Here is a 22,640-nt window from a genome sequence, read left to right as displayed (position 1 = left end):
TGGTCATTGTAGACTCCTCAACTTTGCAAGAAGACAAGAATTTTTCAGACGCACCTCCCTGAGAGGGGAGGCAGTTGTGAAGATGTAGATATTTTCCAAAATTTGGGCTTGTGGAATATCACCGTTAACCTCCAAACGGGATATAAAGTGACAGGCTAGTAAGTCCAAAAGATGGCCCAGGTTCAAAGCCGGCCTGGAACAACTCAAGCCAAAATTTTTATTTTTCTGTCCTGCTTGGTTTCTTTACCTTGGTGGGTGAAAAACGTTGCACGCCTTGTGTGTATTTATTGACAGTCCTATTATTCACAACTTTCCACAGTGGCAGTAACCTAGCCAACGGTTTATCTGAGGCACGATTATTGCTAATGGAAAACTTTCCCCCTAAATCCTAGCACTCATACTTCCTTTGCATCGGGAAAGTTCGAGACCTTGCCTGGAAACTCTTGACGGTTCTGACCGCGGGTGACAAAGACCTCAGGAATGCGAGAAAGAGAAAGTATTCCGACTTCCCCTGCACCTTCAGAAAAGCAGAGCCTCCCTCCCTCCCTCATGAAACCGTCCTTGTGAATGTATTTCTGACAAAGGAGTCTTATTTATAAGACCCCTAGACTTCAAAGACTGGTGTGGCTTCATCCTCCGACAGCCACCTGTCACCTCCCGTATTAGTTTGCTAGAGCTCCCACAACACAATATTACCGGACATACTTGGTGGCTTACACATCAGAAATCTTTTTTCTCAGGCTGGAAGTCCAAGATCAGTACTGGCAGCGTTGGTCTCTCCTGAAGCCCCTCTGGCTGGTAGATAGGCAACATGTCGCTGCGTCCTCACACGGCCTTTGCCCCGTGTGCACATATCCCTGGTGTCGTCTGGTCTTCTTACGAGGGCTCCAATCCTATTGGATTAGGGCTCCACCCTTACGACCCCAGTTAAAATTAATCGCCTCTTTCAAGGTCCTGTCTTCAATATGGTCGCATTGGAATTTGGGGGTTCAACATAGGAATGGGAGGGCAGGGACCACAAGTTAGTCCCTAAGACCTCCCAACTCTGGACCGGTTGTCTTTAACTAATGACCTGCTGCCCTTGCTAGTACGACCTACGCCGACGCTCTCTTTTCCTGAAAGGTGCAAAGACTTGGGAATTTTCATTGTCACGTCTCTCTTCCGCCACCCTCGTGGAGCTAAAAAAAAAAAAAAAAAAAAAGGAACATCATAACGCTGCTTGACCTGTTTATTGAAACAAACAGTGTTGTGTCACTTGAATTCGTGTTTCCCTCCTATCCTTCTGTGGGCTGTGACGGAAACAGGAACGTGAGAAAATTGTTTTCACGTGGGAAGGGCTCGTGCATCTTATTTTCTTTTTCTTTTATTTTAGAGAGAGAAAGAGAGAGCAGAGGAGGAGCAGGGGGAGGAGGGAGAGCACCCTGAGCAGGCTCCACGCGCAGCTCAGATCCCACAACCCCCAGATCACGACCTGAGCCGAAATCAAGAGTCAGATGCTCGACCGACTGAGCCCCCCCCCCCCCAGATGCCCCCGCAACCTGTACTTTCTAAATGTTGGGAGGCTAGGTCTGGTGCTGCGACCTTCTTGTGCATCTGATTGCAGATTGGGTCGGTTCCCACTCTGAGAGGCTCAAGGAGACAGACCCACCCCAGGGGAAGACAGCTGGGTGCTCTCTGGTGGGAAGGAAAAGGAAGCCGATTCCATCAGCGCCTCCCCCCAGTTCTGAAGCCACAGAACTGACCCGCTGGAGGAGCTGCTACCTCCCCCAGCATAGAAATGCAGGAACTCACATTTCTGCTCCACTACGGAGTTGTCGGCTCCAGAACCAGACCACGCTTGCTAGATGCACACAGATAAGAGCCCCTCCAAATGCACGAAGCCAGTTCCCGCTGATGCCCCAGAAAAAGACACAGCCTCTACCTGACGGTGCTTGTCGAAATCCGTGGCAGAAACAGAAGCATGGCCACCATTTCGCTTCCCCTTTCCGGATCTCATGCAGTGGGTCAGACTGGCAGAGCCCTGGCTTCGAGGGAAGTGAGGCAGCGTGGTTTTAGCTTCCCAGCCCCGGTAGCACGGAAAGGCAGATCGGAAGAAGGAAGGCTTGAGCGAATGAATCCACAATCTAAAACCCCCAGAGACATTTTGTCTGCAGCCTCCGACATCCAGGGGGAAACCCGTATCTGGTCTTTCCTGCCTGCTTTGCAGGAAAAGCTCCAGATACTCTGCAAAAGACATCCTCTTTTCTACCGGCAACTGGAGGGGAGACTTAAAATCAGTTAAGCGTCAGACTTCGGCTCAGGTCATGATCTCCCGGCTCGTGGGTTCAAGCCCCGCGTCGGGCTCTGTGCCGACAGCTCAGAGCCTGGAGCCTGCTTCGGATTCTGTGTGTGTCTCTCTCTGTCCCTCCCCTGTTTGTGCTCTCTCTCTCAAAAATAAATAACCATTTAAAAATAAAATCAAATAAAAAACGGAGGGATTGGGTCCGAACCACACAAAGCTCCGTTTCCTCTCCCAGGCTCATCAGCCTAACAGGGACAGGAGGACAAAAGCCGGAGCCTTATTCCAACTCCAGGTTTCTAACTGGGGCTCTACTGGCATTTTAGGCGACATGGGTCTCTGCCATAAAGGACAGTGCTGCATATTCTTGCAGGCTGTTTAGTCCGGTACGCGTCAACACCCTTCTGTCCTCAGGCCCTGTGACAACCCAAAGGTAGGCAGATATTTCCAAACCCCCTGGAGGGAGCTCGGGTTGCCTCTGAACAGTCTTTCCATGGAAGCACAAAACATGTGGAGTAAGACGTCCCCCCACCATCCAGCCCTAGCCCCTGGCAGGACGGGGGGGGGGGGGGTGCCTCTTGGCACACACAACACAGAACACACAACAGGAGAGGCGAATGATGTCACAAGGGCTCAAGAAGCCCGGAAAACAGGACCTTTGTGTCTCAGGGAACTCACTGTCCAAGGATGGGAGGAAGTGAGACCGGCTTGGGGTGAGTGTGACTTAGGAGAGTCTGGCCTTGGACAAAGTATTTAACCACATCCGTGGTATCTCTGTTTCGGAAAGAAACGGAAAGAATATCTAACACCTATGGATGTTAAGAGGCCCAAAGGTGTATATAAGGTTTAAGATCATGGGCTCCAGAGCCCGGAGCCTGGGTCTGCCCAGCCATCTACGAGCTGCGCGGCCCCAGATGAGTCGGCTACGCTCTCTGTGCCTCGCTTTCCTCCCCTGTTCCGGGAGAGTGGCGACACCTGCCCGTACTGTGCCCCACTCAGAGTCCAAGTTCTCAGTAAATGCTGGAAATTGTCGTGACTGTCTCCTCCGAGTGGGACTTGTTTTTTTGTTTGTTTGTTTGTTTGTTTTAACTCTAGACATTATTCAGATTTCACCAACGTTTCCACTAATGTCCTTCTTCTGTTCCCGGGATCCGATCCCGGATCCCACACTGCATTTAGTTCTCACATCTCCTGAGTCTCCTTTGCGAACAAGTTCTCGGCTGTGGCCACCGGAAGGAATGCAGGCTATTTTGTAGAATGTCCCTCAGTTCAGGTTTGGCCAAGTGTTTCTCCTACTTAGACTGGGGCGCTGGGTTTGGGGGAGAGAAATTCCATAAATCTCCTCCTTCTCCTTGTTGGTTACACTTCAGTCACGTGTCCAGCCCTCCCCCCAGTCACTGTGGTTGGAGGATGAAGTGCTCTGATTGACCACACCCCGGGCTTCCTCTCCCCGGAACCGCGCTATTACCCTGAAAGCTGGACAAGCTGAAACCACAGGCTCCTCATCCACAGATGGAATATTGACTGTGTTGCAAGTGTTTGCTCATCACACACTGGTAGTCCCCTGGCCTGGCTAATCACCCCAGCAGGCCTTCACAAACAACCGTGAAAAAAAGGCAGTGTGGCCAATGCCCATAAAGATATAACCAAGTCCCTCGATACTGACTCTTTATAAAGACCTGGGAGTGAAACTTTGCCCCAGCGTAGAATCTGGGCCTCTCGGGGAGGGAAAGGCACGCGCTGCTGAGTCAGATCTGAGTTCAAATTCCAACACGCCCGGTACACCCATTCGCTCATTCACTCAAAAAAGAAAAAAATGAGTGAGCACCCATGATATCCCAGGCACTGTTCTAGACGCTGTGGACACAGCCAGGCACAATTCAGACAAAATCCCTACCCTCCTGACATTCTAGACCGGAAGGCGTGGGAGAGGGGAGACGGGAGATAAACGAGCGGGCAAATGTTGGAAAGAAAATGAAACAGGGCGCCTTGCTGGCAAGAAGCGAGGCCAGACTCGCAGCAGGCATGTGGGAGGGTCCTTTTGAGGGGTTCATATTTGATTTGAGACGGGAACAATAAGATACAGTCAGACTTGAGCCGATCTGTGTAAGGCGCTAATAAAAGGGAGCGGCTAGTGCTAAGGCCCTGAGGTGGCCCCGTCCGAGAACCGACAGACGCCATGTTGAATAGCTGTGTCAGGCTGGGTGGGTTACTTAGCCTCTGTGCGCCCCTGGAAAGTGCGGATGCTCACACTGAGCCCTCGAGGTTGCTAATGAGGATTCAGGCAGACAACAAGCCTTAAAGGGCAAGGGCTGTGCCCGGCATATGGTAGATGTTCAGTAAACGCCAGCTATTAGTTTGAGTGGATACAATTATTAAGAAAAGAATGGGTCAAAAACTTGAGAGAAAGGAGCTTTTGTGGCTGATCCTTCCAGAAGCCAAAATTCCGGATGTAGTATGAGCAAGGCCCTGAGAAAGGACTTCCCAGCATGCCCCCAGGACATCCTGGATACCAACAGCAATACTTAGCATTATTGTAACAGCTACTGCCGATTTATTGAACACCTACTATATGCCAGGCACTCTGCGGGGTATCTGATGTCCATTGGCCCCACCGACTCTGAGGCCCCTCGATGATCGACATCCCCATTTCAGAGAGGAGAAAAGTGGAGGCTCGGAGCTGACGGTCCCGGAGGCTGGAGCAAAGTCAGGAGGCAAGCAAGAGCCCCCCCCCCCCCCCCACTACCTCTTACCTGATGACCTTTAGCCATTTCTCTTCTCTGATGTGAAGTAACAGAGGCGGGACAATCCTGCCCCACCCTTCATCTTCATCATTCTCCCAGGGTTGGGGGGTGGGGGGAGTGCGCAGAGAGGGAGGGGAACAAAGCCCCAGAGCCCCTTCTTCCAGAATCCTGCCCCTGCGTGCTCCCCACCCACCACCACCACTATAACCCAGTGCTAGCGAAGGGCACAGGGCACGGATCTGGGAGGTGAATTTCCAGCCCAACGCGGGAGCCAGGGGAAGGGGGCGGGGCTGTGGCCAGGACGGGGGCGGGGCCAAGGCTGAGACCTTAACCGCCTGTCTGTCTAGGAAGGCGGCACTCCAGACGGGGCGACCTCCCCTCTGCGGCCGCCTGACAGAACGCGGCATGAGGTGTCTTCTGGACGCCGGCCCCAGCCACAGCCCTGCCTGGAAGAGGCTGCTTCTAACAGGTGCGAAAGAGACGGTGGCTTCACCCAAGGGTTGGGGACAGGGAGAGGACACTCCTAGGGAGAGTCTCCAAAGAGGAGGGCCCAGGCCTGAAGCTGGGGAGGGGGTGGCCAGGGAAGGACCTCCCAAAGCTGTCAGAATCAAAATGAGAGCTCAGAAAAAATGTGGCAACTGTTATGCAAATCGCATCCCTGTGCCCTGTGATTCGTAAAAGAAGAATGCAAATTGTTTCCCTAGAGATAGAAAAGCACCCTGAGGGGCCTGGGTGGCTCCTTAGGTTAAGCATCTGACTTTGGCCCAGGTCGTGATCTCAAGGTTCCTGGGTTCGAGCACCCATCAGGCTCCACACAGATTGTCTCTCTCTCCCTCTCTCTGCCCCTCCCCCACTTGTGCTATCTTTCTCTCTCAAAAATAACAGGAAGGAAGGAAGGAAGGAAGGAAGGAAGGAAGGAAGGAAGGAAGGAAGGAAGGAAGGAAGGAAAGAAAGAAAAAGCGACACCTAGGTCCTTGGGGAGAGCACTTTATTCCTGTCACTTTGCAGCAAAGAGCAAGGCCTCACTCCATCTATTGAGGTCCCTGCCCAGACACTGTAGTATCTATTACCAAGCATGCCTGAGGGTCAGGGAAGGCTCCAGAAGAGGGGTACCTGAGCAGAAACTGGAATCACCGCTAGATAAAGAGTTAGGGGGAAGAGCATTCTAGGAAGGGAGACCAGCACGTGCAAAGGCCCGGAGGCCCGAACCACTGCCCGGAGTTCAGTCTCTCCGACGCAGAGAATGAGGGAAGATGGCGAGAGGGGCACGGAGGTGTAGGAGGGTGCCAGGCGAGGGTATCTGCACTGTGTCCTGAGGGCGCTGGGGAGCCATGGAAGGCTTACGAGCAGGGGAACAGAAAAGTCCTACCAGCAGCCGACTCAGACATGAAATCAGTGGAGGTACAAAGCGGGCAGTAGGCCCATCACCCACCCAGGAGGCGCTATAGTGGGACAACTCCCAGCTCGCCACTTATGACCTTGGGTCTGAGACCGAAGCTCACGGTGTCTCAGTTTCCCTGCCGGTAAAACAGACTAGTGCTGACCTCAGAGCTGTTGAGGGGACCGGTGAGGAAATGGCTGGGAGAATCTGGCCCGGGGCCCTGGCACTGTGCCGACTGATCCCGGACGGCTGACCTCTCACAGCCGCTTACGGAGCACAGCATTGTTTGTTTCCCATGATGCTGCCCGAGGAGTTGTTCCAACCCTTGCCATCACTTCTCATTCAGGAAGAGAGCTGATGCTTTCACCTGTGTTCTGTAAGGGGGCATTTCAGATCCTTAAAAGGTTCCCACTCATTATACTGCTTTTTAAAATTGTTTTTAACATTTATTTATTTTTGAGAGACAGAGAGAGACAGAGCATGAGCAGGGGAGGGACAGAGAGAGAGGGAGACACAATCCAAAGCAGCTCCAGGCTCTGAGCCGTCAGCACAGAGCCCGACGCGGGGCTCGAACTCACGAACCGCGAGATCATGACCTGAGCCAAAGTCAGTCACTTAACCAACTGAGCCACCCAGGTGCCCCATGCTGGCAGTCGAGTTCTGGAGCCTGCATTCTGGGTGTGTGTGTGTGTGTGTGTGTGTGTGTGTGTGTGTGAAAGACTACTGAGAACATAGTTTATGCTCTCTTATTTCCTATATTCAAATTTTACTTAATTTTGTTGAATGGCTTATACATGCCCATGGTTCAAATCTCAAAGATATATAAAGGGGATATAAAAGGTCCCCCTCCCCCCTGCCGGCACACACAGGTAGCCACTGTCTTTGTGCATCCCTCCAGAGTTTCTTTATATGTTTATAAGAAATGCAAATATTACAGATTGACTTTTCTCCCGTTTTTACACCAAAGTTATCGTACCGTAAGAACCGTCCAGCCGCCTGCCTTTCTATCTTAACTGCTTACTTTGGCGATCTCTCCCTCTTAGTTCACGGCGTTCCGGAGACCTTCCCCACCTTTTTGTACAGCTGTCTTGTTCCACCATGTGAATGGAGCATAATTTATTAAATCGGTTCCCTATGGACGGCCACTTGGATATTTCCAATCTTTAGCCATTAAAACTAAGATGTGGCAAATGACCCTGCCCAGAAGTCACTTTATACTGGGGAAGGTTAATCCATAGAACACATTCCCTGATCTTTAATCTCAGGGTCAAAGGATATGGGAATTTTCCATCTGAAAAGCCCATGTGCTCCGCACGGGGTTGTATGAGCCACGCATAAGACGTTCTTTCCCATTGCCCTCAGCCCCATCAACATGACACATCATCGACCTCTTGGATCTTTGCCAACCTGATCGGTGAAGAGCGTTACCTCCGTGTGTTTTAATTTGCGTTTCTCTTACTATGAGCACGGCTGAACGTTTTCCCTAGGTCAAGAGACATTTGAATTTTCTTTCCTATGGATTTGCCCACCCACATCCTTTGTATAAGCTTCTGTTGGGTTGCTGATATTTTCGCTTATTGAGATCTCGGAGCTTTTTATATATTAGTGAAATGAGCTCTTGGTCTGTGAGATCCATTGCAAATAATTTTTCCCGGTATGTCTCCCTCTCTCTCTCACCCTACCCCCCCTTTTTCCTCTCTCTCTCTCTCTCAAAAATAAATGAACATTAAAAAGAAGAATGTTGAGAGGTGCCTGGGTGGCTCAGTCGGTTAAGCATCCAACTTCGGCTCAGGTCGTGATCTCGCGGTCCGTGAGTTCGAGCCCCGCGTCGGGCTCTGTGCTGACGGCTCGGAGCCCGGAGCCTGCTTCGGATTCTGTGTCTCCCTCTCTCTCTGACCCCCCCCCCCGTTCATGCTCTGTCTCTCTCTGTCTCAAAAATAAATAAACATTAAAAAAAATTTTTTTTAATAAAAAATAAATTAAAAAATAAAGATAAACATTAAAAAAAAATTTTTTTTTAAAAGAAGATTGTTGACCGCCTGTGGATCACAGCCCTGCTGTGTACCACCTAGGACATCCTGGACAATGGTCTCCAGTTCTCTGAGCTTCCATTTCCTCCCTCCTACCGGGGGTGTGGCAGTTGTGTTACTCAGGGTTGAGGCTGGAAGATGGTCTTCTCAAAAGGAGTAATGGGCGAGGAGGTTAGTAAAGGGAGGCTCTGCGGAGGCAGAAGCAGGGTAGAGGCAACCCCCCCTGGCATCGCGCAGCACCCTGAGGCTGGCCACAGCAGAAGCTGTTACCTCCCGTGTGCTAGAAGCCGCGAGAAGACCCGCAGACCCCAAGACCCAAAGAGAGTGGCGCATAGACAGGGCCACACGACAACGGCAGCCTTAGTGGAGGGACACAGCCGCCCCACGTCCACGGAGCAGGGAGGGAGCCGTCACTCGCACCGGCAGAGGCCAACCGGAAGCAAAAGACAAGGGGACCCGACGAGGCAGCTCAGGGGAGTCAGCCTCTCGGGGAGCAGAGCAGGGCAGAGAAGGGGAGACAACAGATCTGCACGGTTACCCTGGGTGATGTGCGCTTTGCAGGGGTGGACGGAAGGAGTAGGTGAGATAGTACGTGTTCGGCGCTCAGAACAGTATCTGGCTCATAGGAGGTGCTCAGCCAACGTTCCCTTTCGTTCCGACATCGTCCCTATCATCATCACAGTTATCAGCTCTCAGAGTGCCACACTCACTGTCGCCAGCTCAGGAAGGGTTACCCGCTGGGGCAGCATCTCGCCCTTGGTCCCATTTGCCCCCTCTGCTCTCTCCTCTCTCTTCCCCCCCTCCTCCAAGGTATCCTGATCACATCCTGCACCTGCTCTGTCTCCTTGGAGCCGCCCTCCTCTGCGTCTCCAGAGCCCTTGACCGCAGGAGCCCGTGCCCCCCTGCCCGTCCCCGGAAGCCTCAATGGCGCTCTCTCCACTTCTTGGTTCCGAGAGCACAAGACCCGGCCAGAAACCACGCTCTTCCCCCGCGAGGGCCTCCCGGGGCCCGGCCACACCAGCGGCCAGGAGACGTGGGACACCCAAGGCGACCTGATCATCAGACACGTGACAGCTGAGGACACAGTGCTGGAAGCCGGCAGAGGACGCAGGCGTGCGACAGAGCAGCTTCTAGGCAAAGGTGAGTGGGCCCCGAGAGGGACCGAGTTCTCAGGCAGCGAGAACAGCCCGGGCAAGGCTGGAGGGGTAAAGAGAGATCTGGAAAGCCTGCGGAATCGTGAGCCGAGCCGCGTAGAGGGCATGGGCCCTGTGAAGCCGCTGGCTTTTCCGTGCGGCTAGGGGGGAGGCAGAGAGAGCGGGCGGTCCATGGGGCTGACCGTGCAGGGCCCTGTAAGGCCTCACACAGAAGCTCAGACTTCCTTCCACTCAGCAAAACACTTAACCAATGCTGATTGTTTCGCACACATCCGATCCTTTTTTAGTGCCTTCTCTGTCCTGGGTGATGCTGGGCACCAGCAATGGCGTAACGGCAGGGGCGCCCGGGTGGCTCAGTCGGTTGGTTAAGCGTCCGACTTCGGCTCAGGTCACGATCTCGCGGCTCGTGAGTTCGAGCCCCGCGTCAGGCTCCGTGCTGAGAGCTCGGAGCCTGGAGCCTGTGTCTCCCTCTCTCTCGGCCCCTCCCCTGCTCAGCCTCTGTCTCTCTCTCTCTCAAAAAGTGAATAAACATTAAACAATTAAAAAAAAAAAAAGAAGAATGGTGCTTGGCTCCTGGTAAGAGCCACACCCAGGCAGCTGTTGTTACATTGATTCTTGTCTCTACACCCGATGGGCTCTTTCTCCTCCTGCAAGGCTTAGCTCAGACACCACCTCCTCCAGGAAGCCTTCCATGAGTTCTTTGGTTGAGCTGACATTCTTTTCACTTTATCATATCGCATTGATATTGGAAAGCAGCTCAGCGTGGAGGCTCCCAGTACTCACCACGACATCAGACTTCCCGGGTTCAGACACTAGCTGTGCGTCTCTCTCTCTGACCGTGAAGCCTGGGCCCAAGAACCCCTGGACCTCGAGTCTTTGACCTGGAAAAAATACGGAAAGAAAACTATTGTGAAGATCACATGCGCCCCATCTCTGCAAAGAGGAATTCACGGCAGCCAGTGGCACAGGCCCCAGGCCTTGGAGGCCTCCTCGACTCCTCACTCTCTCTCTCTCTCCAAGGCATCAGCAAATCCTGTGGGCTCTGCTTTCACTGTTTATTTATTTTTGGGACAGAGAGAGACAGAGCATGAACTGGGCTCTGCTTTCAAACGAATCCAGAATCCAGCCACTCCTCCCAGCTCCCTGGCCTCACCCCGGTCCAGCTGAGGGCGGGGGAGCTGGGGTATTTATATACCAGCTGCCCCCGGGTATGTCCATTTCCCAACACTTTGGCCTGCTTTCTCCTCGGGCACAGCGGGCCCTGGCAGCTCGGGCAACAGGTGCCTTACTGGCAGTGGGAAGTGGTGAGGGCGAGGGGCTGGGGGGTGGGGACCCACAGGTCTGCGACTCCCTATGTCTGGAGCGACGCTGGGCACAGATCAGGAACTCCAAACACATTTATTGACGGATGAATGAATGAATGAATGGATGGATGGATGGATGCCTCTGTGTGGACAAAAGAAATGCTCAGCCTCTCTGAGGGGTCTCCACCCACGTGGCCTTGCTCTCCGTTTGCACAGCCAGCTCCAGCGGGGTGATGCTGTTGACCTTCCCCAGTGCCGTCCAGGGCATTATCCAGAGTGACCTCAACTACTCAGTGATCCTGGAGTGTTTGGCCTCTTACATCACCCCCACACCCGTGCTGCACTGGACCCTCGACGGGGAGCCCTACGACACTGGGAATATGCTGATCATCCGGAGGTTGTCCTGGGAGCATCTGGGCACCTATGTGTGCACAGCCAAGAACAGCCAGGGAGAGTATCCCTCCAATCCTGTGACGATCTCGCTGCCACGTGAGTCCCCATCCCAGACTTCTGCACCCTTGCTGGTCTGTGGCCAGCTGTCCTGGCTCCCCGGAGCCAACCACAGAGCAGTCCACTCGGAGACCCTTCGTAGCCAAGGTGTCATCCTATCCCCTCATCTTGCCCGGCAGAGTGGGGATCATTAGCCCATTTTACAGAAGAAAGAGATGAGCTCTTAGCAAAAGCTCAGCTCAGGATCTGGAGCCAGCCGTCTGGGTCCCGACTCCGACTGTTTGCTGGCTGTGAGAGCCTAACCTCTCGGAGTCTGAGCACACACCCATGACAAAATGCAGGTGACGATGAGTGGTCCCGAGCGGGGGCTTTGGCATTTGGATTCTGGCTCCCCCTCTTCCAGCTGTGTGACTCTGGACCAGTGCCTTGACTTCTCTGGGCCTCAGGGTCCTCGTCTGCAAATTGAGAAAACACCAGTGCCCGCCCCAAAGCGTACTTGTGAGCTTTCAGCGAGGACGCAGGTGAACAGCCCAAAATAACAGCGGGCGCTCAGTAAACACGAGCTAATATCATTGCTACAACTAGCGTTGTCCATGTTATTAATTTCGTGACTGTTACCGTACGTGGACCCCCATCCCCCGGGCAGGTCTCCCTTTGCTCCTGTGTATGACGGGGTGACGGTGTAAATGTCTGCAAGACTGTTTTCAGGGCCAGAAATAACATGTGAACGAGACCAGCAGAACATCTGTTAGAGACAGGTGGTTTAGCGCCTGGCCGGCTCAGTCGGTGGAGCATGTGACTCCTGATCGGAAGAGTCATGAGTTCAAACCCCAAGCTGGGGGCGGAGCCCACTTCAAAAAGAAAAAAAAAAAAAAGCAGGTGCTTTAAATAGCCGTGATCCTCCTGAACATTCTTTTTCATGTATTTATGCACGGAGGACACGTGGCTCCGGGTGAGCAAGAATGAAACAGAGGACCTGGTCACCAGAGGAGCAGGGAAGGTACTTAGGCACTTAGGCATCAGGATCCACATGAGCAAAGGTCCAGAGCACGGAAAGGGCGGGGGCTGGAAAGCCTGGCTTGGCGGGGTCCCAGCCACCTCTTCCTTCCCAGCTTCCCAGGGTCCAGTAGGAGCTTCAGGATTTGGTTTTGGGGTGATTCGTTGGGAGAAAAAAAGTTTAAATCTTAGAGCAGCCGGTGACTCTGCTATGCTCACTGAGGATGATGGCACTTCCAAGACCCCCTTAGTCATTCATCAGCTTTTCAGGAGATGTTTATTGGCCCGCCTACTATGTGACTGGCCCGTGCTGGGTGGTGCTGGGGACATTCTGGTGATGGAGACAGCCCCTGGCCCTTTCCCCAGACAGTAATGTTTGAGTGCGGGGAGGTGGGGGGGAGGAAGGGACAGACCAGTGGGAGGCAACCCTGTCCACAGACAGTAGTGACCAGAGTGGGCAAGGCTGGGGTGGGGGAGCCAAGGGATGTGGGACTCAAGGGGGCACCGGATCCAGCAAGGGGGTCAGGGAGGGCTTCCTGGAGGAGGGGACAACTGAGCTGGTACTAGGATACATAGGAATCATCCAGGCCAAGGTGGTGGGTGGGTGGACTAGCATTCTAGGGTCACAAAGGCCCGGAAGTAGGAGAGAGAGGTGAGCTTGGAAAATTGGGCAGAGTCCAATGAGACCGGGTTATAAAGGTGGAGGGGAGAGAGAGATGAGGTTCGCCAGCTGGCACGGCCTCGAAGGCCAAAATGAGAGATGCTTGCTCCCTGGGAAGCCACAGCAAGGTTCTGAGCAGGGGAGGAACAGGGACACATTTGAGCTTTCCACAGACCCTCTGGCCCCCGTGTGGCCGGGAGGTCGGGGGGAGGGGAGAGACAGGGGCAGAAGAGCCAGAGGGAGGCCGGGGTGGAGACGGGAGGGTGGGGAAGAGGGGGCAGACTGAAGACACACTCAGGGGGTGACATGGTGGGAGGCAGGGGTGTGCAGTCTCACCCCTTCTTGGTCCCCAGAAGACAACGTGGAACCCACAGACGCTGAGCCCATCGAGCCAGACCCCGTTCTGTCCGTGTCAGGGGGAGCTGCCGTCGCCCTCCTGGTGGCTGCCAATGTGGGGGGCATGATGCTGATAGGAGGTGTGGGCTTCACCATCGTCCAGAGCCTAAGGTATGTCCTGTCCTCACCCCCGTCCGCCTCCTGATGTCCACTCGGCCCCCCCACGAGACACAGAGCTCACTCTGCAGCCAGACAGAAGCCCAACCGATAGCCTCATCCCAAGAAGCTTTAGACTCAGGATACTGAGCCCTGATGCACCCGCCCGAGGTGACCCCCAGGGAACAAAGAGACAGAAGACGATTCTGGAGCTGGTCTGCCTTGGTAAGGCCAGGAGGCGAGGCCAGGGTGGGGAGGGGGCGCAATTGAACTAAGTGAAGGCCTCCCTGAGAAACTGACATCTGAGCAAAGACACTGAGCAAAGGAGGGAGGGCTCAGGGGATGTCTGGCAAGGACTCGGCTTTTGTTCTTAGTGACCTGAGAGCAATGGAGGGTTTCGAGCAAAGAGGGACAGGACCTGACTTAACGTCTGACTCGCATTCTAATCCTAGATGTGTTAGCTATGATCCCAATACTGTAATATCTTACGGTTATGTGCTTGCTAAACATGATTCTATTTCATTTCCACAAGAGCTCGGCGGATGGGGTTGGGGGTCACGGATAGGAAAGAAGATCTTGTGTGTGTCAAAGAGGAAACCCAGGCTCGGGGAGGAGTGGCTGGGCCCAGACCCCGCAGCCGGAGAGGAGGGGTTCGAACCCAGAACCCTGCCTCACTCCTGGTTCTCGCCCTACCCTACACGGCCTCTTTTCCCGCCACAACAGTACAAGCCTCCGTAGCTTGTGCACTGCGAGCTGACGTGGTTTGCAAAGGCCCTGTGGATCAGCTGGGAGAGGCTGGGGCCAGGGCTCCAGTCCGCGAGTCCCAGGCAGGGGTGGGGGAGGGCCAGGCTGCTCCCTGAACCCCTGCATCATGCTCATCCGTGAGCTCATCCTGCGTAAGCCCCGGGAGCCTTCAAGTCCCAGCTACTCTGAGGGATGGGTACATCCTTGGCCTCATTTTCCAAATGAGTAAACCAAAGCTCAGAGAAACGCCTCAGCTGGCCCAAGGACGCACAGCTGACAGATGGCTGACTCTGAACCAAACCCAGATCCAAATCCAAAACCACGTTCTTAGAGGGGAAGGATGAGAGATCCAGTCCCCGCCCCCCGTGAGTGGGCGGGGGGAGTCACTTCCCGTCCCCCTACCATTTTGGCCCAGACCTATGATGGCAAACCACTGCTGACCTCAGCCAGAAGGAACCAGCTTCTTCCAAAACAGCTTCAGCCTTAGAGATGAGGTCGTGAGGACAAGCAGGGCTGTCCTGACCCTCTCGGTGGGGAGGGGCAGTCCTCGGAAAAGAGGGGTATGGACTGAGGGGAAGCCCCACACACGTCGACCGCACCCACCAAGGGCAAGAGAGACCCCTGCCGCTTGTCGCTAAGGCCGCGGGCCCCAAAGCCAGGCTACTTGGGTGCATCCCAGCTCTGCCATTCATCCGCTAGCTTGCGGAACTTTGAGCGGGTCCTTTAACCACCTCTGTTAAACAAGGACAGTGGTAATACCTACCTCAGAGGGGGAGTGTGTGGATTACACGTGGCAGGAGGACCAAAGCGCTGCAAATCGTGCCTGGTGCGTGTAAACCTTCAATAAACGTCAGCCACGCTGATGGCGATGACGGTGACGACTTCTCGTTCTCCGTCGTAGGATTCACCGACGAAGACTGCGGATGTGCTGCTAAAGTGGGCACCTGTCTGTCAGCCTAAGAGGTGATGCCAGGAAGGCGGCAAGAGCATCCCGCGGCTGGGGAAAAGAGGAAGTTACTGGGGGCTCCAGTGAGACCCCCTCCCTCCTGACCATTTGCCCGTGGGATGTTCTCGTCTTGTTGAGGGTCCCAGGGACCGCTTTTCTCCCCTCTCTGCAATTACCAGCCTCCCATCTGCCCAGCTCACCAACCCCCGGGAAGGCACCTACACAAGTAGCCTGTATTTCCTAAAATTCGTGGGCTGTCAGCGAAAGATACTCACTTAAGTGGCTCAATAAAAACAAAAGGACGAATTTACTATAAGGATCCAAGATTTCCACACACACACGCACACACTCAAAAAATCCAAGGGTGTATCAGTTAGCACTTGCTGTGTAACAAAATACTCCCCCCTCCCCCCCCCCCCCCGCTGAAATTTAATGGCTTGAAACAACAGCCATGGGTTTAGCTTACAATGTTGAGGGTTATCAGTTTGGGCTGGGCTCAGCTGGGCGGGTCTCCTGGTCTCTGCTGGGCCCACTCCCACTTCTGTGATGAGGTGGCAGTTACCCAGGGGCTATCTGCACTAGGACGGTCGTCTGGGACAACTAACCTGTCCTCCACATCATCTATCATCCTGTAGCAGGCAGACCCAAGCTTGTTCACATGCCAGAGGCAGGATTCCAGGAGGGAGACAGAGGCGCAATGCCTCTTAGGCCCGAAATGAAGAATGGCACATCCTTGGGGCACCGGGGTGGCTCGGTCGGTTAACCGCTCAGGTCATGATCTCGCGGTTTGTGAGTTCGAGTCCCGTGTTGGGCTCTGTGCTGACAGCTCGGAGCCTGCTTCGGATTCTGTGTGTGTGTGTGTGTGTGTGTGTGTGTGTGTGTGTCTGCCCCTCCCCCACTCATCCTCTGCCTCTCTCTCTCAAAAATAAATAAACATTGGAGCGCCTGGGTAGCTCAGTCGGTTAAGCATCCAACTCCAGCTCAGGTCATGATCTCAAGGCTCATGGGTTCGAGCCCCATGTCAGGCTCTGCGCTGACAGCTCAGAGCCTGGAGCCTGCTTCAGATTCTGTGTCTCCCTCTCTCTCTACCCCTCCCCTGCTTATGCTCTGTCTCAAAAATAAATAAAAACATTAAAAATATGTTATAAATAAATAAATAAACAAACATTTAAAAAAAGAGAGAGAAAGCAGGAATGTTGCTGGAACCTTCTCGGCCCCCAGCCCTCACCCCTTGTAATCCTCTTTTCCGGGTACATTAGACTCCTAGTTCTCTCTCTGTGTCTGCAGATGGGTTCTCAATGCTTCCCCATCCACATGGGTGAAGACACAATCCCATAGCTTCCAAATCCACAGAACCCCCTTTGCCTTGTTCCCGAAGCCCCTGGAGAAGGCATCTGATTGGCTCACTCAGGTCACGTGTCAACCTTGCACCCCTTCCTGTGGCGGGGGGGTGGGGCCCGGGTGGGGCCCTGGATGCTTCATACAAGCAGAGCTCAAGGGGCCCGGCCGCGTCAGTGGGGGCTCGTTGCCCCGAGAACGGGGGCAGGTTTGGCCTTGTAAGCTAGGTAGGCACCCCAAAACGTCTTCTACACACGGAGCTGATTTTTGCTCCTTTTCATGAACGAAAAACATCTGAAATGCAGCGAAGTGGGGGCGGTGGCCACAGCCCCCCGGGGGAATCCGTGGCTGAATTATAAACAAGATCGACCCTTTGATTTTGAGCTGTTGGAGGACGCCGATGTGCGGATGCATCTAACACCCGAGGAGCATTAGTGCTTCTGTGACCGGCACAAAGCCACCTACCGCATCGTGCTGCTTAGCAAGAAGAGCAACGGACGTGAGTTCGAATACTGTCTGTGGAGGGTTGTCTGTGTAGCCGTCACTACGCTCTGTGCCGTAGGTGACTCATGAGCCGTGTCATCCTCACCGGGTCCACAGGAAAGGAGAGCCCACCTCCCTTTTCCTGACAGAGCAGGGGAGGCTCGGAGAGAGGGCGAGTGACTTGCCCCAGGTTCCACAGCCATGCGTGAGGCCGACTCAAGTCTACTCCATTCCCAAACCCACGCCCCTATTTGTTAAAAATAAATAAATCCCCCAACACCCGTATGTGTAGATCACTGCCTCTGGGGTCCCCACCCTGGTCTGTGCAAAGGCTCAGATTTGCTGAGAAACCTAGAAACCCCTGATATCTAAACAGCTCCTTTCCTGCCTGAATCATCCTGCTCTGTCCCTTCTCTCCTCCCTGTCCCCTCCTGTCAAAGGAGAAATGAGTTATTTTTCCGGCCTGGGTGGTGACGGGGAGGAAGCTGGTTCCTGCGGCTCCCAATTTGGCGAGGTCTCAGCGGTGACACCACAGCCACCGCCTTCGCCGGCCGGGGGCCAGCTGTCCTCTGGCCAAGGCTGTGGCAAGGCTGCTCGCTCGCCCTTCGGGACAGCTGAGAATTACCGTCATGGCCCTCCCCACCCACAAAAATAAACGGCAGCACATGTCCTCAAAGAGACCTCCTGACCAGCCCTGTTACAAATTCGGTCCCCTGGTTGAACGCGGTCCCGGCACTGTTCTGCTGTATACCATGTAACCGCATCGTGTCGTTAAATAGTGACCGGTGTGAACATTTACTATTTATCTCATCCACGATGGCAAGGTCTGTGGCCGTTACAAGTGTGTGCTCGGTGAGCCTGGCCACAGCACGCTCACCATGGAAACTGGAAAACAGCACAAACCAGAGATCTCCGGGTGACCGACACGCCACTGAAAAGTGGGTGCCTGGAGACTGCGGGAAGCCATTCCAACTGGCCCTGTCTTAAACGTGTCTGGATTCTCTGTGCACCAAGGAAGAAACACACCTTTGTCTCACGCCACTGTTGTTTTAGCTCTGTTTTTCCTGGCAGCCGGTCTAATACCAATGGATACATCTAACCCTAAGCTTTAAACCATAAGGTCAAAGATTTAGACGACATTTGGCGAAACAAAGCTTGCATGACGAGGAGGGAGCCTGTGACCACACGGAGGGGTGGACGAGTTGGGCCACCGTGAAAAGTATGAGCCAAGAACAAGCAAAATCCTCTCCCCACATCCCCCCCTCCCTGTCCCTGGGTGGGGGCACAAGTGGAGAGTGTTGTCAAAAGTAGGAAATGCTAGATAAGAAAACTGAGCATCCTGGGGCGCCCGGGTGGCTCAGTCAGTTGACCGTCCAACTTCGGCTCAGGTCACGATCTCAAGGCTCGTGGGTTCGAGCCCCGCGTCGGGCTCTGTGCTGACAGCTAGGAGCCTGGAGCCTGCTTCGGATCCTGTGTCTCCCTCTCTCTCTGTCCCTCCCCGACTTGCGCTCTCTCTCTCTCTCTCTCTCTCTCTCTCTCTCAAAAAAAATGAATGTTAAAAAAAATTTCTTTTTTTTTTTTTAATTTTTTTTTCAACGTTTATTTATTTTGGGGACAGAGAGAGACAGAGCATGAACGGGGAGGGGCAGAGAGAGAGGGAGACACAGAATCGGAAACAGGCTCCAGGCTCTGAGCCATCAGCCCAGAGCCCGACGCGGGGCTCAAACTCACGGACCGCGAGATCGTGACCTGGCTGAAGTCGGACGCTTAACCGACTGCGCCACCCAGGCGCCCCCCAAAAAATTTCTTTTTAAAAAGAAAGAGAGCTGAGAATCCTGAACCCGTTCTGCTTTATTCTGTGACTGTGCAGGCATCACACGTTTTGTATCCAGGTAGAAGACAAAAACAAAAACGAAAACGAAACAAAACTCGACAACGAAGAAACCCTGGGATTTTCCTCCTCCATCCAGGCATCCCAGACATCCAGGCAGCCGTCTCTGCTGCCCTGTGCTCGAGGACCACAGGCAGGAGCACAAGAAGCAAGAAGCGGTCGAGGGGAGATGGGATTTCCAGCTGTAACCTCTGGCCCCAGTTCCTCTGCACAACTCGTGTTTTTCACCTCCATTCCGCCAGCGTCCACTTCTCCTCGACCCCCACGTTTGCCAGACCAGCAGCAGCTGCTGTAAGTGGTGAACCAAAAGTTCTGAGGACCCACCCAAGCTCTCCAGGGTGAAGGACCTGTAGGGAGTATTGATGTCTCTGGGAGCCCAGAATAGAGTGGTGACTGCAGTCCCATATTTGCCTCCCATGCTTATCAGAAGTGAGTCAGACTCTCCTCCCTGAAGGGGACCGGAAGAATTTACTTCTGGTTCCACACCGGCCCCGGATACACTACGATCCGCAATGACAGAGGCACACGAGATTCCCAGGCGACTTGAACAACACCTGGTTCCTTCGTTCGCCCAACGAATATTCACTGGGCACCTCCTGCGTGGCGGGCTCTGTGCTAGAGGCAGGAACAGGACAGACGTGGCCTCTGCCCTCACAGAGTTCACAGACTCCATCTCCAAAATCCAAACCTCTGGCCCACTCCCTGTGTACGTCTTCAGCCCTCCCCGCCTCCCACAACCCCCCCCCCCCAGCTCTTTCCTCAGACTCTCTTCAAGCTCTCAAGCTCGCTCGCTCGCTCTCTGTCTCTCTCACACAGATACAGACACACGCAGAACTTAATGAGTAATTTTTCTCTAAATTCCAGTATCGACAGAAAACAGAAGTGTATGTGCTGCCGTTGGAAAGGGGCCTAACAGATGATAATCAGAGATCAACTCATTGCCAAAACCATTCATTCGTGCACTCCTGTATTCATTCATTCAACATGCCTCCCTCTGGCCCCCCCCCCGTCTGTGTAGAGCTCTCTGCTGGGCGATACTGGGGACCCAGGGCTGAGCACGGCAGCCGCAGCCCTGCCCTCCCGGGGTCTCACCGTCTAGTGGGGGAAACAGAACCCTCCCCAAGTAGTGACAACCCAGAGTGGGCCGGGCCGGGCCGGGGAAGCCTAGGGAGGGCTCAGGGACACCAGAGGAGGGACTGCCCGGCATGGGGAACCAAGAAAGCTTTCGGGAGGTGGGGGGAGCTGGGCTGGCTCGGCCGGTGAACTGAAGTGTGAGTGACCACCGCCAGGGTCACAGGGAAGAGGTGTCCCAGCGCGAACGTGAGCAAACACAGTTTGATTCAAAGGATTGCAAGGGCTTCTGCTGGCTGATGTGTAAAGCAGGAGAGGAAGTGACCTCAAGCTGTCGTCAGAGGCCAGGTCATGTACAGTCTGGACTTTGTCCTTCACGACCCAGACCTGCCTGCCACAGGGTAGGGCTCTGATGAGTCACCAGTGGTGGAAGGAGGCAGGCTGGAGAGGGTAGGTTTCATTTCCTTCTTTGGGCCGCGGGAGGGCTGCAGGATATGGAAGAGGGGAGACAGGGAACAACCGTGGAGAGGCATCACTACGCCCCTACACCTCAGTGGATGTGGGGGCGAGGCCTGGCGGGAGAAGATAAAGAGGAAATGCCCGCTCCGGTAGCCAGCCCGTTCTTGGGGAAGGATGGGCCTATGGCGGTTGCTTGGGGGTTTCTTTCCAGCGTTTTCCTGCCTAGCCTCAGAGTACAGAAGGTGAAAATCCTGCCCCAGGACAGCAATAATAGCTTCTGCCATTTGCGAGGCCGCTACATAAATTGCTTTTTTTAACCATCTAACTTATTTTCACATAACTTATTTGACCATCACCAGGGGTTTCTTTGATCCCCTGTTTTAGGGATGAGAAAAAGGAGGCAAGAGAACTGATCCGGGTGTACCATCACCAGCTATTCGTTGGTGAAACCAGAATCTGAACCAAAAGAGTCACGTTCCGGAGCCCCTCCTCCCTCCTCCCCTGCCTTCCCTCTCCTTGCTTTCTCTCTCCCTCACCCCTCCTCCCTCCCCTCATCCTTCTCTCCCCTCCCCACCCGTTCTGCCCCCCTCCCTCCCACCCAGCCTCCAGGTTCCTACATCAGACCCTTCAGGACAAAGCTTCACATCAGAAAGTTTAGAAGCTCCAGTTCACCGCCAGGGGGGTCCCTGGATAGTAAGCATTTCACTGCTAGACTCTCCTTCACTGGCAAGATTTTCACTGGTAATGATTTGGGCTGCATCTCCCAAAACCACAAATGCGCATGCCCTTTGACCCAACAAACTCGCTTCTAGGAAAGCAAGGAACTGACTCCACCACGCAGGCGGGAAATGGCGTGGACTGGGTTGCCCAGGACAGCACCCTCGGCTTGGGCAAAGCACTAGAAACACCCACAAGGCCCGGGCGCTGAGGACAGGTTCAAAAGTGATGGTGTCTTCACACAAGGGAAGGACTCAAGGAGAGGGGTTCCAAGGAGACCCCAGACCACCTTCAGGGCTCAGAGGTGGGGAGGGGTCATGGGAGGGGCTGTCTCTTGTCTCAACACACCCATTCCAAGTGGCAACAATCTCCCCCCCATCACATCCTCACCTGGGTTCATCCAGACCTGAAACAAGATATTTTATTTAATTTGGTGATTTTAAAAAAAAATTTTTTTTCAACGTTTTTTATTTATTTTTGGGACAGAGAGAGACACAGCATGAACAGGGGAGGGGCAGAGAGAGAGGGAGACACAGAATCGGAAACAGGCTCCAGGCTCTGAGCCATCAGCCCAGAGCCTGACGCGGGGCTCGAACTCACGGACCGCGAGATCGTGACCTGGCTGAAGTCGGACGCTTAACCGACTGCGCCACCCAGGCGCCCCTAATTAGGCGATTTTGACAGCATGGAGCTTTAGGCCTTCCCAAGTATTTATTGACCCTTTTTTTTTTTTTTTTTGGCAGGGGGAGGGACAGGAAAACCAGCCCCCGAAGGCCCTCCCCCTCCCACTGACCCCATCCCTGAGACCCTTCCCCTTCTTGACCTCGTCTCTGACTCCATCCCTAACCTTCACCTCATCCCGAACTCTCAGCTCTGCCTTGACCCCACTTTTAAGCTTCAGTGACTGAGTATCATTCTCTTTATATGACATGGTTTAGGATCAGGGCTCTTACGGCTTATTTTGAGACAGAGGCTCCATGCCTGTCAAAGAGAAGTCAGATGTCCTGCGGCGGGGAAGAAGGAAGGTATGGGATGAGGCGGGCCCCAAATCTGAACCTCCCATCCGCGGAGGAGGGGGCAGCCTCTGACGAGCCAGACCTCTGAGAGGGGCGGCAGCTGGAGCCACAGTGGCCGGGGGAGCCCTGGAGGAGGGGGAACCCCAGAGGGTGACAGCATGGTCCGGAGGAGGAATGTAGCGGCAACCACAGGTTCCAGGTTCAGAGATAACTCAGCACCCCCGAACAAGGGTGCCAGAAAATTCAGAGATTTCCCAGAGACTAGCCTCCATGTTCCCATTCAGAAATTCACCTACAAGCCAGGGTGAGAGACACCAGAACCAGAGGCACCTGCCCACATCCACGCGCCATGGGTGGGCACCGGGTCCAAGCCAAAGAGGTCAGTGGGAGACAAAACCCTCCAAACTGGCCAAAGCCCAAAAGGGGAATTGTCTAGAAAGATAGAAGGGTGTCACAAAACAAGGGTCAGAGCTGCTAGGGGGCCT

At 54.1% G+C, this 22,640-nt stretch overlaps 1 protein-coding gene and 1 long non-coding RNA gene across 2 annotated transcripts; one reads left to right on the top strand and one right to left on the bottom strand.

Moving 5' to 3' along the window:
- The first annotated feature begins 811 nt into the window (after positions 1–811).
- On the top strand, positions 812–15,490 carry IGSF23 (immunoglobulin superfamily member 23). The gene is given in 8 exon segments (XM_043601016.1): positions 812–843; positions 2,693–2,711; positions 5,076–5,231; positions 5,233–5,491; positions 9,244–9,573; positions 11,108–11,380; positions 13,352–13,505; positions 15,136–15,490. Coding segments are annotated over 8 exon segments (1,257 nt in total). The 3' UTR covers positions 15,170–15,490.
- Positions 15,491–19,842: 4,352 nt separating this feature from the next.
- On the bottom strand, positions 19,843–21,200 carry LOC122495163. Its single transcript, XR_006300348.1, has 2 exons — positions 21,040–21,200; positions 19,843–20,448 (listed from the first exon to the last, which is right to left on the bottom strand). It is a non-coding gene; the product is annotated as an uncharacterized LOC122495163 (long non-coding RNA).
- Positions 21,201–22,640: the final 1,440 nt, after the last annotated feature.

The sequence above is a fragment of the Prionailurus bengalensis genome, chromosome E2, assembly GCF_016509475.1.
Source record: "Prionailurus bengalensis isolate Pbe53 chromosome E2, Fcat_Pben_1.1_paternal_pri, whole genome shotgun sequence".
Classification (NCBI taxonomy): Eukaryota; Metazoa; Chordata; class Mammalia; order Carnivora; family Felidae; genus Prionailurus; species Prionailurus bengalensis.
This window is presented reverse-complemented; position numbering and strand designations above follow the sequence as displayed.